This window comes from Urocampus carinirostris, chromosome 13, assembly GCF_059441175.1.
Source record: "Urocampus carinirostris isolate Australia breed hairy pipefish chromosome 13, RoL_Ucar_1.0, whole genome shotgun sequence".
NCBI classification, from domain to species: Eukaryota; Metazoa; Chordata; class Actinopteri; order Syngnathiformes; family Syngnathidae; genus Urocampus; species Urocampus carinirostris.
This window is the reverse complement of record NC_142361.1, coordinates 31,568,131-31,586,653: the sequence shown is the minus strand read 5'-3', so window position 1 is coordinate 31,586,653 and position 18,523 is coordinate 31,568,131. Positions and strand designations below refer to the sequence as shown.

At 39.9% G+C, this 18,523-nt stretch overlaps 1 protein-coding gene across 2 annotated transcripts in view; it reads left to right on the top strand.

Annotated features, from left to right (window-relative positions):
- The window catches only part of prkg2l (protein kinase cGMP-dependent 2, like), a 42,804-nt gene that overhangs the window by 18,828 nt on the left and 5,453 nt on the right, over positions 1-18,523 (top strand). Inside the window, exons 9-18 of one of the 2 annotated variants that reach the window (XM_088351020.1) lie at positions 30-124; positions 824-892; positions 961-1,059; positions 2,886-3,033; positions 4,017-4,153; positions 7,437-7,526; positions 10,764-10,905; positions 10,972-11,135; positions 12,536-12,658; positions 16,690-16,752. In XM_088351020.1, the coding sequence (XP_088207146.1) occupies positions 30-124; positions 824-892; positions 961-1,059; positions 2,886-3,033; positions 4,017-4,153; positions 7,437-7,526; positions 10,764-10,905; positions 10,972-11,135; positions 12,536-12,658; positions 16,690-16,752 (1,130 nt within the window). Of the gene's footprint in view, positions 1-29; positions 125-823; positions 893-960; positions 1,060-2,885; positions 3,034-4,016; positions 4,154-7,436; positions 7,527-10,763; positions 10,906-10,971; positions 11,136-12,535; positions 12,685-16,689; positions 16,753-18,523 lie in introns of those variants that run through there. The other variant, XM_088351021.1, reaches the window with a different exon arrangement.

The window sequence follows — 18,523 nt, the reverse complement described above, 5'->3', positions numbered from 1 at the left end:
TTGTTAAACGTCATCTTGCATATCTGTAGGTGATTGTGACACAAAGTACCGAAGGTTTTGCCGAGCCTCAGGAAATCAAGACCCTTGGTGTTGGGGACTACTTTGGAGAGAAAGCTCTCATCAGGTAGATCTTTGTTTCTTTTTGCTACAAGACTCGGTTTTTTCACGTTTCACGGTTCGCGGATCCGTTAACCGCATGGGTGCACCAATGAGGACACAACTATAGACAGCTGTTTCCACTGTTGACGGTTCCTGACCTGTTTTTGGGTCGTCAAGTCAAGTCACATTTATTTGTATAGCCCCTAATCATAAAATGTTTCAAAGGACTGCACAGATTACAATTACACTGTCCCCTGATCTAAAACCTACATGCAGACAAGGAAAAACTCAAAACCTCTACATCAGGAAAATGAGTAACCTCAATGTTGCCTGCCCAGTTCTATTTCGGTCTTCTCCTCTTCTCCTTTTACTGTGCCCTGGAGAATCATCTTGTCCTGTCCTGATGATCTTGTGACGTGACCATACCACTGAAGTTCCCGTCTGTGCACAATTGACAACAGTTCTTCGTAGGGTCCAACGTCTCCTCCAATGCTGTTGCGCACTGTTTCGTTTGTCCCATTGGGTAATTAGCTGATGGTTAGAAGTTTTCCATAGCATCACATCTCCATGGCCTGGATTTTGCTGGAAAAGTCCATGTCTCACCAGCATAGAGGAAGAAGGAATTAACCAGCGCTTGCATGAGTCTGATCTTTGATTTCACTGCTCCGTTATTTAATGACGCTAAATTATATTCCTTCTCCCTCAATTTGATACAAATACCAAGTGAAGATCTCCGCTCAGCTAACATCATCTGCAATGAGGACAACACCCAATGTCTGGTGGTGGACAGAGAGTGAGTACTCGCTTTAACTTCTACTTTTAAAATCGACTTTTGAACTAAGAGATCCATTCTATCTCCAGCAACTTTAACCAAATGGTAGGAACCTACGAGGAACTTCAGGCTTACCTCAAGGAATACGTTGAGGAACTTTCCAGGAGCGATGAATTGAGAAATGCCTTGTGAGTATAAAACTGTATTCTCAAACTCACAGTCTGAGGGCCATTTACAGCCTTGTAAGACAATAGTTTAGGGCCCTCACCATTAATACAAAGCTGTCTTTGTTGTATAGGTTTTGTTTTCCTCCAGAGGGGGGGGTGTTTGAGGGGGTGAGGGACAGACAGAGATGGGCGGATCCAACTAGATGTTTGATCTTACTGTACACACGGTCCAGTGTTTTTTCCCTAATTGCTCAGTGCACGTGTTGAATGGATTTGGGAAGTACAGTCCTTAAACATGCCCGATTAAAGTCGCCGGTGACGATAAAAGCTCTGTCGGGGTGTGAAGATAAACAAGATACTTTTAACAAGAGATCGTATGGTGGCTTTTTAACGTTTACAATGAATTCAACATATTTTTCTTTAGTCTGAATTTTTAACCAACATCATCCTTTTTATATATATGAGAAAATAGAAATAATAACAATAATGAGTATAAAAACGGGTACAATTTACCTGCAAATGAATGAGTCACAACACAACACGTGGTAAGCTTCTCTGCTGGCTTTGATCTCTATAAGGGGAATTAGCATTTTAGCACAACATGCAACGTCCGATAAAACTAACATAAAAGGCGACAGAAACAGAACGAAAATAAATCCAAACAACTTGACAACATCAATCACATTACTGTGCATGTTGAGAGATTTGTCAGCTGTGGTTTTAATGTTTAAAATTAACTTTTTTTTGCGAAGCACCAAAAGATTGTGTCTTACCGTTGGCAGCTCGTTGTAGACTGCCAAAAAAACCCACCTTCCTGTCGCAAAGTCTAAAGCCAAACCAAACCTTACCACATACTAGCAGATGGCATTGTTGGATTCATCTTTGCAGGACACTTATACAGAAACTATACAAAATATTTCAGCAGGAAAGTTATTATTACACCCGTTACATTCAGATGAATGACAAAAGGGTTCAGCAAAAAAGCAAAACACAACTTAGACGTTCTCCAATTTAGGGTATCCCTAATCCATGGGTATGTGCTTAAAGTACACATTTTTTCTTAAAATTTGGTACTCCACAATCAAGACCAAAGGAATAATCCAATTTCTACCGCAACCTTGATATGGAGCTCAATGAAGTATCAGATCCTTGTTAGATTCCTAGTCTGCGTAGATCGCCATGTATTTGTTTCATCTGCTGATGCTCTTTCATGATTTAATAAAAAAAATATCATACTATACAAACAAGCTTTGAACGGATTAATCGTGAAATATTTTACCTCAATTTAAACGCATAATGAGGTGCTTCCGAGGTGGGGCAGGAGATCGTTACTGCTGTTGAACTAAAGCTTAAAGGACAGTGGATCTATATTGCACTTAACTTTCAGCCAAGTTGGTTCATAATGATAAAATGTCATGTTACAAAAAGTTGTTTGCATGTTCATAAAGCTTAAGTATATAGAAATCTTGAACGTGTCTGGAACTATGAACATGTCCCGAATGCAATACAGAGTGTTCCCTTTCTGACATATCTCCTCTCTGCGTATATTTTGGGGAGAAGCCCAACGACGTTCTCTCCAAAAACATCATGTGGTGAATATATATTTCCTGGTACCAAATCAGTTCTGTATGCATGCAGGATGTCAGCTCTTTTATATATTTACTGCCCTCTTGTGGCTGGAGGGAACAATTGGTTTGCATTTATTTTTAAAAACTCTAACTTTTGATTGAAATGACCTAGAGACCCGCTTCTTTTTCTGACACAGTGAGTAATTTATAGCGGGCCGGATTAAATCATCCAATGCCGTATGTTTGACATGCCTGCTCAAGACTTTCTCTCTGGCGCAGGCCACATTCACCGCAAATGGATTCTGCAGAGGCCCAAGAACTGAGGCGGTTAAAGGAGAAGATCATCCCCTTACCATTTAATCAACCATTCAAACAGTTGGAGGTGATAACAACATTGGGCATGGGCGGATTTGGACGAGTGGACTTGGTAAACTCGCATTCTGAAAATTTCACATCACTGCTTTTGACGAATTTCTGTCTAAGCATTTCGGTCTCTTTGAGTTCCTTAGTTTTTGATGTGATAGATCAGATGTTATTCCTTTTCCAATAAAGAAACAAGGCAAACATCATTGAGGGGGAAGTAGAGGATAGGATTGTCTGCTTACCATTGAGGTCGAAGTTGTGGGGGTGGCCAACCATATAATAATAATATCAATTAAAAACAAAACAGTTAATTACCTTTAACTATAGCACAGTAACAAATTGGGTTTTTAGGTTTTAATTGAAGCATTTATATTAAAATCATTTTAATAATTATTGAAGGATCAGATTATTTTATGAAAAATATGTACTGTACATAATATGAATTTGATCATTTAATTATAAATGTAATTACCAATTTATTAGAACACGTATTTATTATCTCTGCATTGCAAAAAATGCTATTTCTACCTTATTTTTGAAAAAATGCGCTCCAAAAATCTTTCTAAATATGCAAAATCATCCAAGATGATCTTAAAAGGTATTATTACTAACATGCAAAATATATATTTACTTTTTCCATGTTTCTTTACTAAAACAAGATTAATAATACTTAAAATGACTAAAGCTATTCCCCCTCATCTTTAACCATATTTTTTTCTATTTGTGTTTTTTTCTCTTTATTTTGCAAGAAAAACAAGTTTAAAAATAATTTAAAACAAAACGGAGAATAGCTGGAAATAATAGTTCAATCAAGTAATTTAAGGAAAAGTACTATTTATTTATTCATTTTAGGATATTTTTTGTTTTACTTCTTTTTTTCCATCTACTTTTTTCAAAATATTCTAAGCTTACAAGTAAAACTTTAAAAAAGTATAATTCAGATCATGATCATAAAACAAAGGTCGATAAAAATACTTTAGAGATGCTAACTCCTGTGAAAGTCGTTTTTACAGATAATATGTTTCTTTCTTCTCGATTGTGTTTCAGGTGAAGCTAAAAGACGAGGATACAACTTTTGCGCTAAAATGCATCAAAAAGAAGCATGTTGTAGACACCAGGCAGCAGGAGCATATTTATTCGGAGAAGAACATCCTGCAACAGACCAACTCACCATTTATTATCAGGTATGTTGTTCTGGAGAGCGATGGGCACCACCAGGCTGTACATGCCCAATACACACCACAGGAAGTGGTCTCCCTACCAGCCTAGTGGTTAAGGGATCCAACCAACCAACCAATCATGCATCTGTAGAGTATTCAACGTTTGATCAGAATCCTGTTTTGCAATGTCAGAAAATGATCAAACAATGTCAAAACGTGTGAGGTCAATGCTGTGTTTTAAGTCAATCACATAGATATGTTCTCTGATTGATACTGGAGGAATGTGAGTTTGGGGAGGGGGGACGTTAGCTTGCATATGCCTATCAAAGGTTGCCGTGACGACACCACCACAGGGGGTCCGCCCCTCCCAGGAGCCTGGAATCGATAGCTGTACACGTCTCACCTTATAAGGGCAGTCTGAATTTGGCCAGCTAGAAGGCTACAGGGCATATCCTAACAAGAAGAACTGGACCAAAATCCTGACCGGTCCTGACCAAGTCTCAGCTCAACAAGCGGCCAGAGAACCTTGCCAACTCAGCAGCAAAGCTTGATCAAGCTAGCAGCCAAACCGGTAGGACAAAGCCAGCTTCCTCAGAGAAGCCTCAAGCCACCAGCAGTCCACCTCTCCCTCAACAGTCTGCATCCTGTTGTCCTACCAGGATTCCTCATCGCTCCGGTCAGGACATTAAGACCGGGCCATCATCTTCATCGACGCAGAACTTTGCAGAACATCTCGTTGTTGTTAGGTATTCGTATTGGTGTGACGTTAAAGGGGGAATTCTATCAAAATCCAACATAACATCATGGGCGCCGCTGCGAGCGGCAGCCTTTCCAGCAGCTCCGTGTTATTTCTTTTTTTTTGTGATTTATTGTTTTTATTGTCTGCTTTTATCTTCATTGTTTTTGTCCCGTTTGACAACTACACTTTGGATTACTTTCTATTGTATGGACATGCGTTTTAACGCACAAAAATGCATAAAAAATCCTTGCCCTGACGAAATCTCGTGCCGGCGTGATGAGGGGGCCCTATTGTGGATGCAGGGCCGGAGCTAAGGCTAAGCGGCTAGCGGCATTATAAGCCTTCGGTACCGTCCGTAATCATGGTAAATGTGAACTCTCTACCAAATAAGACCGACGAACTGGCTCTGCTGGTGAAAAACATCAAAGCATACAGGGAGTGCAGTTTGCTGTGTTTTACGAAAATGTGGCTCACGTCTAGCATTCCGGACGCTAACGTGGAGCTACCTGGCTTCAGCGCTGCTAGGGCAGACAGAGACACAAAAGCCTGCGGGAAGCGGAGAGAAGGCGGACTCGCTATCTACGTGAACACAAGGTGGTGTAACCCTGGGCACAAAGATCTCCCTCTGCTGCTGGGACGTCGAACTTTTGGCCTAGCGTGTGACGTCATCCACTCCGCTGTTGCTAAACTACAACACAGCACCCCGAGGCCATCCTGTTAATCCGTTAATAATCAACACAAGGATACTGCTGGAAGTGTGAATTTCCCTACGGGGATGAATAAAGTATCTATCTATCTATCTATCTAATGTAATAAGCTAATGTTTTTGTCTATCCAAATGGTGCCAGTTTAGGTTCTCAAATTCTAGTTGTCTTTGTTTAACTTTCTTATTAGTGTTTTGTGTTCTATTCAAGCTTCTTCAGTAGATGATTAGTCCATAAAGTCCATAAATCTAAGAGTGTGTGTGTGTCTTGATTAAAGTATATTGAACTATCAAAACGGTAAAAACAATTCACCTCAAGTGTGTGTAGCCACCCTTCAGAATAACCAAACAAGGTTTTTCATCCGTTTTTATGAAATAATGATCTAAAAACGTAAGTGGCGCTCCAAAAAGTCAAGACGGGTTTTGAAAAGAATAAACTTGTTAGAACAATTTAGTTACCACCCATTTTCGCTACACATCTTTGAGAAGAAATCTTAGGCCACATTAATAGAAAACTACCGTATTTTCCGCACTCTAAGGCTCCCTGGGTTATAGGGCGCACCCCGAAAAAATAGTTATTGGTCCTATTTTTGACATACATAAGACGCACCGGATTATAAGGCGCTACAATGGGAACGTGGACAAAACAGTCAGATAGTTCAGTCAAACTTATTACCCACTTAACATTCCCAAAGCTTGCCAAGACGCAAATACGTGTCGAGAACACGTGCGGATGCGGTGTCCGTACGATGTCACTCAAATGCATTGTTCCATCATTCGGAAGGTTAAAGTCTTGGGATTCAAGAAATGCCAACCATTCCTTAGTTTCTATTTTCTTTTTCGCTCGCAACTTTACTGTGCATATGACAATAAACACTTGGAATTGAGTTTAATTTAAAAATAGACACTCCATTCCATCCATTATCTGCACCGCTTATCACAGAAACATCGAGTTCAGTCTGAAACAAGATACAGGGATAATATATATAGCCAGAGTAGCTCACCGAAGTCGTTGTGTTAAATAATAATGTGCAGCCGTGGTCCTCTTATATCCGTGAGTTTAGTAAATCCAGGAGAATAAAATATTTACAAATACAAAATAGTAAAAAAATGCTTTCTGTATGCCGTCAGCCACGTGCTATACGCATTCATCTTTTTCGGCCAATTGCAGGCTTTGTTTTGCCGTTCAAGCCAATGCCAGCCTGTAGATGATAAAAAGTATCCGCCCTTTGACCTCCGAATAACTTTAGCCAATAGTGATCCATTCAACTGATGATTGACACGTCTTTTTTGGCCAATTGCAGGCTTTGTTTTGCCGTTCAAGCCAATGCCAGCCTGTAAATGATAAAAAGGATCCTCCCCTTGACCTCCGAATAACTTTAGCCAATAGTGATCCATTCAAATGATGATTGACACATTGGTTAGCCAATGAAACGCCAGTAAATAAATCCCAACATACACCGCGGACTACTTGGCGTTCGGGGGAAAATCTAGTCGGCGGCTGCAAAGGCTTTTAGGTGCGCCTTATAGTGCGGAAAATACGGTAGAACTAAAAAGTGGAGTAGGTGACCTGTTCTAAAGTTGCTTTCTCTATGAAGTTGCTAAGGAGTGTGCTGCAGAATTCCGCCCTCTAGGATCCCACCACCGAGTAGAAATTTATCTTGACAATGACTTTCTAAAACAAAAGCCTTGTGTAAATAGTCCTCCCCATAAAGAAGCTTGGACAAAATGGGAGGTCTATCAATAACCTGTTCCCACACACTTTATTATACATTTTCCCTGTTTTTTCATATTCCAAAAATGTCGCACTAGAAAAAATAACGTGTGCCAAATCTTACCGTCGACTTTCCTGTGATCACTTTTAGGCTTTTCCGAACATTTCGCGACAATAAGTACGTCTACATGCTGTTGGAGGTGTGTCTGGGAGGAGAACTTTGGACCGTGCTACGTGACATGTGAGTCTAATTCGACTCCTGATTCAAGCTGAGACACTTTTATGATTCTCAAACCAAAAGACCAACTTGTTAATGTCAATTTCATGACCCTTAAGCTTGAAATGTTAGCCAGCTGATCGTAATGTGGACCAAAATGGTTTAAAGGCCACGGAAGGGCGGAATTTCCGAAAAACACTTACAATTTCGGGTATCAGAAATCTACTAAGAACAGCTTCTATCTTCATTGTTTTTCGTCCCGTTTGACAACTACACTTTGGATTACTTTCTATCCTATGATTATGGGTTTTAACGCACAAAAATGCGTTTATTCGAGGAATCAACTCCTTGCCCTAAAGATTTCTCATGCAGGCATGATGGGGGGGGGGGGCAAATGTCAATTCTTTAATACCTCACTCAAATATTCTGCTTTCAATTTTTTTAAACTCTTAGGGAAAAATGCCTGTATACTTCAATTATTTTTTTTAAAAAAAGTCTCAATAATTATATTTATTGGAGGTATTTTTTGTTTTTGATTCTTGATATTGTTATACTCTTTAGGTAGGTATTTTTACTGTCACGGCTCATTGACAGATTGGCTTTCCGTCTACTTAAGCTCAGTGCTCTCATGTTTCCTTTGTCAGTCCGTCAATGAACCTCTGCCCCGCAAGACGTGGGTTTTGACTCGGTCCTGTTTCTTGTTGGTATGTCCTGTCCGGTATTATTCCCGTTTATTTTGTCCTGTTTAATATCCGTTTCCAGTTTCGTTCCCGTCTAGTTTGTCCTGTTTAATTTCGATATCCTGTTTTGTTATCAATCCTGTCTGTCCGGTATCGATTTCGTCGGCCTCTGGCTTCCCGTCACCTGACCTAAAATAATCTGAAAACTAGATTTTATCTCAAAATAACAGTAGCATTCCCCATCCCAAATAACATTTGATATCTTTGAATGGTTCCTCATTGAACTTCATGCTGACATACGTTGAAAAGAGACAGGGTGGGTGGCTCATTGGATCACAACCCCCTATGTCCGAATGGAAGATCCACTACTCTGTGTATGTTTAAAAAAGGCAAAAAAACGGCCATTTTCTTAAGATAAACAGAAACAGGAATATGTTTTAATGTTCACAGATAGTTTGTAGCATGTTGACTGCTTTCAAAGTGGACAGTATCGTAATCTAAAATAAATATTTAGCACGTACAACATAGATAGATATATAGAGAGGGATAGAGAAAGAGATAGAGATAGAAATTCAAAGACTATAGGACGCACCTGATTATAAGCCGCACCCACCACATTTTAAGAGGAGAACCGCTTTTGTACTTACACAAGCCGCACCTGTACATAAGCCGCATGACCCCACACTAAAACATGAAACACAATCACAAAATTAACCCTGGCCCGACCCACGATTGTAACTGGGTTTAAAGTACACAGCCCAGAAACCACAGCTGGCTAAATGAACGGAAAATGATACCGGTACTTAAAGTTTGATGCAGACCTGCAGAGTCCAGGTCCCGTTGAAAATAATCCAAGGAAAAAAAATGTATATTTCCAAAGGTAATGGTGGGAAATATATATATATCCACTATTGCCCGCTGCGTCCACAAACACGTCTCACCTTTACTCCACCTCCCATCAGCCCCCGTTTTTGATTCGCCCGTGGAAAACATCAGAATAATTATCTTAAATAAATACATTACAAAAATATACAGATGCAAATACATATTATACATAGTTACACATATTTACAAAGAAAGACGGTACACCGAGAGAGTTTTCAAAGCTTTGATAATAATATTTTAACTTTCGTCCCAAACCGTGCCTGTGAAGGGTAGCAAAACGCTACTAGGAACACGCTCGCAACACAGTAAACGGGTCTGTTAAAAAAATACACCGTACTTGTAGAAACCACGGTAAACCTACCTCATCTTCCCCCTTATAATTGACGTCATCAAAGTCGTCTTCCCCGGTATGGGAAAGAGACTTTGTCATACAGGCGTCGTCCCACGCTCCCTTATTCAATAACACGCTAGCATCACGCTCGCAAAGCAAAGTTTGCGTTCAGTAACCCTATTTCCTTCTTTATCGGACTGCTCGATTGCTTTTACCTTGATAGCTGCGTCATGTGCCTTTCTTATTGCAATCTAAATGGTGAGGATATGCTAATTTATTCGTGCACAAGCTAAGAAGTTGCAGTCTTCCTCGGCGCATATATTCCAACGGTCTAAATCTTACCTTTTGTACTCGAGCGCCGCATAAATGACATAAATTGGCCGCATAGCTGAATAAGCCGCAGGGTTGAACGTTTGGGAATAAAGTAGCGGCTTATAGTCCGGAATTTACGGTATATAGATAAAGATATAGAGTTAGAGATAGAAATAGATATATAGCTAAAGATATATAAAGATATTTAGATAAAATTAGATATATAGATAAAGATAGATGGATAAAGATAGAGATAAAGATAGAGATAGAGATAAAAATAAATGTATAGATAAAGATAGATAGATGAAAATAGAGATAGAGATGAGATAAAGATAGATAGAGATAAAGATAGATAGAGATAGAAATAAAGATAGATATACAGATAGAGATAGATATATAGATAGAGATAAAGATAGATATATAGATAGATATATAGATAGAGATAAAGATAGATGTATAGATAGATATATAGATAGATATAAAGGTAAAGATATACATAAAGATAGATATAAAGGTAAAGATATACGTAAAGATAGAGATAGATATAAAGATAAAGAGAGAGAGAAAGATAGAGATAAAGATAAAGAGAGAGATAAAGAGAAAGATAGAGATAAAGAGAAAGATAGAGAGATAGATAGATAGACCAGCTCAGTATCCTAGATGGTAAGGCGCCCGCTTTGAGACTGGGAGGTCGCTGGTTCGCGCCTCGGCCGAGTCATTCCTAAGACTTAAAACATTGGTAAAATGGCGGCGCCCTCTGTTGGCTGCGGCTGCATCGGCTCGCTACAACGGGTCAGGTGTATCGACATTTCGTTCTTACAAAGAATGACAATACAAAGGAAATTATTATTATTATTATTATTATAGATAGATAGATAGATAGATAGATAGATAGATAGATAGATAGATAGATAGATAGATAGATAGATAGATAGATAGATAGATAGATAGATAGATAGATAGATAGATAGATAGATAGATAGATAGATAGATACATAAAGCAAGCGATACATAGAAAGTAAGTTTTGTTTCAAAAATGTATTTTTCTCCTAGGAATTATTTTGATGAACCCACTGCCAGATTTTGCATCGGTTGCGTCTTAGAGGCTTTTGACTATCTGCACCCGCTGGGTATCATTTACCGAGACCTCAAACCCGAAAACCTTCTTCTCGATGCGAAAGGCTACGTCAAAATGGTAATTATTTTCAAACGGAAATATTTCACTCACTCTACGCTGACAAACGATGTTTTCCGTCCGCAGGCCGATTTCGGGTTCGCAAAAAAGATTGGTCTGGGAAAGAAAACCTGGACTTTTTGTGGGACCCCGGAATATGTGGCCCCAGAAGTCATCATGAACAAAGGCCATGACTTTGGAGCCGATTGCTGGTCTTTAGGAATCCTCATATTTGAACTTCTGACTGGAAAGTAAGTCGGATTTTCTTGTGACTGGACCTTTTGAATCTGGTGTCCTGGATTTAAGGATTGAAGTTGCCTGGCCGCCTAAAATGTTGTGGTTAGGTCATGTTCAAGTGCCCTTGAGCAAAGTACTAATCGTAGTGATATAAATGAAAAAAAATCCAGTAATGCACAGAGATGACATTAATCCATTCACAAGGTAAAGTCTCAAGGTGGAGTGACCATATCTCCAGTGTTTTTGTAAACATCTCTGTTTTAGCCTTACGAGAAGAAATGACCTTTTTTATTCCACATTCCTTTTGTCATGTATCAATAATTACGCAACATCCAACAAAAGAACAGAACAACTTATTCTTTTAATCTAGGGGTGTCAAACTCATTTTAACTCGGGGGCCACACGATAGAGTAACATTCTCCCGGGGGCCGGACTAGTAGATTAGAAGGAAAGAAAAAGAGAGAGAAATATGAAAAAGAGAGGGAGAGAAAAAGAGAGAGGTTGGGACAAAGGAAGAGAGAAAGGAAGAAAAAGAGAGAGAAAAGAGAGAGAGATAATGTGAGAAACAAAGGAGATTAAAAAGAGAAATAGTGACAGAGTGGGAAAGAAAAAGAGAAAAAGAAATCCAAAGAGAAAGAGAAAGAGAGGAGAGAAAAGAGAAGGAGAGAAAGAGAGAAGGCGGAAAGAGAAGGTGGAAGCAAGAGAGAAAGAAAGAGAAAAGAGAGAGAAAAGGAATAAAGGAAGAGAGAGCAAAATAAGGTAAAAAGACACAGAGAGAAAGAGAGAAGAGGAACAAGGGAAGACAAAGAGAGACAGATGGAGTGAAATAGAGAGAGATAGAGAGTGTGAGAAAAAGGGAGGAAGAGAGAGAGAGAGAGAGAGAGAGAGAGAGAGAGAGAGAGAGAGAGAGAGAGAATGTGAGAAACTAAAGAGATAAAAAGAGAAATAGTGAGAGAGTGGGAAAGAAACGGGGAGAAAAATAAATCCAAAGACAAATAGAAAGAGAGAAGGTGGGAAAGAGAAAAGGGGGCAAGAGAGATAGAAAGAGAGAAAAAGAAAAAAGGAAGAGAGGGCAATATATGGTAAAAAGACACAGAAAGAAAGAGACAAAGAAGAAAAAGAGAGACAGAGGGAGAAGGAGAGAGTGCGTGAAAAAGGGAGGAAGAGAGTGAGAGAGAGAGAGAGAGAGAGCAAGAGAGAGGGATAGGGAAATACAAGTACAGTGTTTGTGAGAAATATCAAGTGGACATATTTCCACCTGCAGCTCGTTTTTCTCTTGCGCTTCTCTGAGCGTTGTCTCGCGGGCCGGATTCAATCCCTTAGCGGGCCTTATCCGGCCTGCGGACCGCCATTTTGACACCCCTGTTTTAATCCAATCTTTTTCAATGAACAAACAAGTTCTTTTCCATTCCAGTCCACCGTTTTCCGGCTCAGACCCCATTAAGATCTACACGATGGTCCTCCTCGGCATTGAGAAGGTGGACTTCCCAAAGAGAATAGGAAGGCGTCCAGATGACCTCATCAGGAGACTCTGCAAGTATGGACCCACCCGGATAGTTTAGGGTAATAAGTTTCACTTGGAGTGAATCATTTTGTGCATTGAAGAATAATGTCAAATGTATTTTCTTAAAATAATCATGCAAAAATATTCTAGAAGTTTGTGATTGGTTTAAAATAATTATATACATTTTGAAGTATTTTGGTTGCAATGTGTTTTAGCTCATCAAAGTTTATATAAAAATGTGAAAAACTAGGCCTGAAATTTGATTACCCGTAATTAGCTACACCGCTTATCCTCAGTAGGGTCGCGGGGGTGGTGGAGCCCATCCCAGCAATCATCGGGCAGTGGGCAGGGGACACCCTGAACTGGTTGCCAGCCAATCGCATGGCACACGGGGACAGACAACTCGCTCGCTCATTCACACCTAGGGACAATTTGGACCAGCCAATTTACCTGACATGCATGTTTTTGGAAGGTGGGAGGAAACCGGAGTGCCCGGAGGAAACCCACGCAAGGACGGGGAGAACATACAAACTCCGCACAGGAGGTCTGTAGCTGGATTTGAACCCACGCAGGAGGTTCCCATGACATGAACTGTGCGGCACATGCGCTGACCACTGCGCCGCCGTGCTGCCCTACCCGTAATTTCAAATATTAAATATTTTACAGAAAACAAATTCACAGCACAGCAACCACGGATTTGCTTTAGAAAGTGTAATTGTCACGACTGGTACAAGCAGAGGACCCAAATGCGTAAAGTTTCACACAATGCTTTATGAAGGGATCGGGGACGTCAGGGCAAGAGGAAAAAAGACAGCCATCTGGTGCTCGCTGGGCAGGAGGAGCGGGAAGCCGTAAATCGGAACAAGTCGGGCAGCCGGGACGGGAGAACGAAGCGTGGTCGGAGATCGGAAACAAGTCGAGCAGCTGGGACGCGAGACGGAGCGTGGTCGGTGATCGGAACATGTCGGGTAGCCGGGACGAGTGGGAAGCCAGGGATCTGGGATCGATACAGGAAACGGAATCGAGTAGGATACGGGTAGCCGGGACAGGAGAACGGCGGTTGGATCGGGGATTGATACAGAAAACGTAATCAGGCAAGATACGGGTAGCCGGGACGGGAGAATGGAGCGTGGTCAGAGATCGGAACATGTCAGGTAGCCCGGACTAGCGGGAAGCCAGGGATCAGAGATTGATACAGGAAATGGAATCGGGCAGGATACGGGTAGCCGGGACAGGAGAACAGAGCTTGGATCGGGCATCGATACATGAAATGAAATCAGGCAGGATACGGGTAGCCGGGACTAGCGGGAAGCCAGGGATCGGAGATTGATACAGGAAACGGAATCGGGCAGGATACGGGTAGCCGGGACAGGAGAACGGAGGTTGGATCGGGGATCGATACAGCAAACAAAATCGGGCAGGATAAGGGTAGCCGGGACAGGAGAACGGAGCTTGGATCGGGGATCGATACAAGAAACAGAATCGGACTCAAAACGGAAACCAGAGTGAAAAGCGCTTGCCCTGCATATGCTGAGGTTCACTGATGGACTGACAAGGAGTGAACAAGAATGACGTGTTTAAACAGGAGGAGAACGAATGAGGCAATGAGTGGCAGCTGGGGCTGAACGAGTGAACGCAGGTGAGGGCAATTGGCAGATCATGACAGTAATCCCCCTCTCATTTAGTTTTCTACCTTTCAAATTGTTAAGATACTGTAATTTTATAATGATTTTCTATCCATGCTGTGGTTAAGGAAGTAAAACAAGGAAGTAATTTTGGTAACTAACTAATGTCATTTTTTGGTAGTTTTATAACATTTTCTTCATTTACTATTAAAAGAAAACAATACCATACAATCGAAAGTCTTACTCTGCCATTGAAGCAAATTTTGAGCTACATTATTATATTTCCTATAAATCGAAATTAAAAATACTTTAAAAATGAAATGAATAAGTACTTGGGCGGTGGAAGCTCAAATACCCGGAAAAAAACATTACCGTAAATTCCGGATTATAGAGCGCACCTGATTATAAGCCGCACCCACCACATTTTAAGAGGATAACCGCTTTTGTACTTACACAAGCCGCACCTGTATATAAGCCGCATGCGCCCACATTAAAACATGTAACACAATCACAAAAGTGACCCAAATCCGACTTTAAGTCCCGCAATTGTAACTGAATATAAAGTACACAGTCCAAAAAACCACAGCAAAATGAACGGAAAATGATACCGGTACTTAAGGTTTGATCCAGACCTGCAGAGTCCGGGTCCCGTTGAAAGTAATCCAAGGAAAAAAAGTCTTTATTTCCAAAGGTAAGGGTGGGAAAAATATATATCCACTATTGTCCGCTGCGTCCAAAAACACGCCTCACCTTTACTCCACTTCCCGTCAGCCCTCGTTGTTTTCGTCCCTTCTTTTTGATTCGCCCGTGGAAAACATTAAAGAATAAGTCTCTAAAATAAATACATTACAAAAATATACAGTCGCAAATACATATTATACATGGTTACACATATTTACAAAGAATGACGGTACACCAAGAGAGTTTTTCAAAGCTTTAATAATAATAATATAACGTTCATCCCAAACCGTGACTGTGACAGGTAGCAACACGCTACTAGCAACACGCTCGCAAAACAGTAGACGGGTCTGTTAAAAAATATATACCGTACTTGTAAAAATCATGGTAAACCGTCCTCATCTTCCTCCTTATAACTGACGCCATCAAAGTCGTCTTCCCCAGAATCGGAAAGAAACTTTGTCATATAGACGAAGTCTCACGCTTCCTTATTCCATAACACGCTAGCAACACGCTCGCAAAGTAAAGATTACGTGCAATAGCTGTTTCCTTCTTATCGGATTGCTCGATTGCTTTTAGCTTGAAAGCTGCGTCATGTGCCTTTCTTTTTGCAACTTGCATGATGAGGGTAAGTTTACGCTAATTTAATTTGTGCACAAGCTAAGAAGTTGCAGTCTTCCTCGGCGCATATTTTCCAGCGGTCTAAATCTTACCTTTTGTACTCGAGTGCCGCATAAATTGGCCGCATCACTGAATAAGCAGCAGGGTTGAACGTTTGGGGAAAAAAGTAGCGGCTTATAGTCCGGAATTTACGGTAATTACAATATTTTTACCGCTCACCCTCATCAGATAGAACATAGCGATCTGCTGCCACCTACTGAATACAGAAGAATAATACAGTTACACAGTTAATACTGGCCATATTACGTAGATACTTACTTGACGTCACGCTCCTTTCAAATTGCAGTGGTACCTCTACTTACGAATTTAATTTGTTATGGGAGTAGCTTCGTTACCTGAAAACGTTGTAAGTCGAGACGCATTTTGAATGTAAATGCGCTAATCTGTTCCAAACCCTGCAAAAGTAGAGTATGATTTTTTTTTTTTTTAATAAATCATAGGAGAGCATCAAAACATAACACAAATACATGTTAAAATCATATTACCGCACAATAAATGTAAAACGTGAGGCATATGATGTAAATAAACAGAATAAAGGAAAGAGTAAAAATATTCATTTACCTTTGTGCCTTGCTTTTTATGAAAAACTGATCCAACGACGTCAGCTTTTGCCAGCTTTTGACAATCCGTCGGAAATGCGTAAGGCAGATGTATCGATAGCCCGACTTCTCAACACATTTCCGGGTGATTCCTTTCCGGGAATTTTGCAAAAATGTCTTTCATTTTGGGCTGGTTGAATGATGGCTGCGTCCTCCTGACCTCTGACGGTGACACGAAGAGCATGCTGGGAGCATGCATGCGCACTGGGTTGCCAGGCAGATTTTAAGCAATAGCCAGTTCGTTTAAGTTTAGGAAACTATGGGAACGGATAAAAGCAGCGTGTACTGTACTGTATTTTTTTGACTTCTTAACCTGGAACGCCTTTTGGGGTACTACTGTGTTATGAATTATATACAATTGGAATATTTCCCGCGGCATACTAGTCAAGAGCTCACAAACAGTGGTCGAGAAAGTCTGCTATATATAGAACATTTTGGCGCAATTATGTCTAAAAATAACCTAGTTTCTGCTCTTACCTAGATTAAACCCCGTGGAGAGGGTTGGCAACAAAAAGAATGGCATCATTGACATCAAGAAACACAAGTAGGTACTTTTATCTTTCTCTGTTCTTCATTTTTGTTGGTTTATCTACTTGGTACTATGTCTTTAATACAAAAAAAAAACTAGGAAAATGCAAACAAGGAAAATAATTGGCGAAATTGTCGTAACATGGGGATAGAAAACTATAAAGCCAGATTAAGCATTAAAATTGTACAAACGAAATAAACCTCAGTATCAAAATAGTATTGTATATTCAGAGTACTACTTATATGTATTCAATTTGTATAAGATTAAATAACATAAGTAAATATACATTTGTACATACAAATGAAACTTCAATATTGAAATCGTACTGTATCTTTAAAGTACTACTTATATGTAACAAATCTGTATATGCTTAAATAACTTTAGAAGTAAATATACAATTGTACATACAAATGAAACCTCAATATCGAAATAAAAAAATACGACTGATATACTACAAAAAGTACTACAGAAATACTGATAATATACTGCTTTGTAAATACATCAATTATACTTCGACTGAAATACTATAAAGTACAAATACTATAATATAAAAAAAAAAAATAGAAAAATATTACGACAAAAATACTACTATACTGTAAGAGGATTACAACAGAAAAACTGAAAATTACACCTGCAGAATAACGATACTACAAAAAACCTCCAATGGAGATATCACAAAAATTCTACAAAAATAAAACTACAGTAACACTGTACTACAAAAATATAACAGAAAAACTGCAGATATACAACAAACATTCTTATGGGGAAATACTACAAAATACAACAGAGGTAGTATGAAAATACTAAGAAAAATAATACTACGGTAATACTGAAAAAAATACCGTATTTTCCGCACTATAGGGCGCACCGGGTTATAGGGCGCACCCCCAAAAAATAGTTTTTGGTCCTATATCTTCCATAGATAAGGAGCACCGGATTATAAGGCGCTACAATGGGAACGTGGACAAAACAGTCAGATGATTCAGTCCAACTGATTACCCCCTTAACATTCCGAAAGCTTGCAAAGAAGCAAATACGTGTCGTAGACACGTGCGGATGCGGTGTCCCTACGATGTCACTCAAATGCATCGTTTCAAATATCATTCGGAAGGTTAAAGTCTTGGGATTCAAGAAATGCCAACCATTCCCTAGTTTCTATTTTCTTTTTCGCTCGCAACTTTACTGTGCATATGACAATAAACACTTGGAATTGAGTTGAATTCACACAACTCATCACAGCAACATCAAGATCGTTCTAAAACAAGATACTGGGAAAATATAAAGCCGCATAACTCACCTAAGTTTTCACGTTCAATAATGATACGCAATCATGGTCTTCTTACAACCGTGAGTGTAGTAAATCCAGGAGAGAATAATATTTACAAATACAGACTAATGAAACATGTTTCTTTATGGCGTACTGTAGCAAGCTTGCTATTCAGTCATCTTTATCGGCCAATTGCAGGGTTTGTTTTGGCACTCTAGCCAATCCGAGGCTCCGAATAACTTCAGCCAATAGCGATCGATTTAACGGATGATTGACACATCTTTTTCGGCCAATTGCAGGGTTTGTTTCGGCCCTCTAGCCTATCCGAGGCTCCGAATAACTTAAGCCAATAGCGATCGATTCAAATGTTGATTGACACATTGGTTAGCCAATGAAACGCCGGTATATAAATCCCAGCATACACCGCGGACTACTCCACGTTCGGGGGAAAATCGAGTCGGCGGCTGTTGCGTAAGTTGCGAGACCTTGCGATTTAATATTGATCCATATATAAGGCGC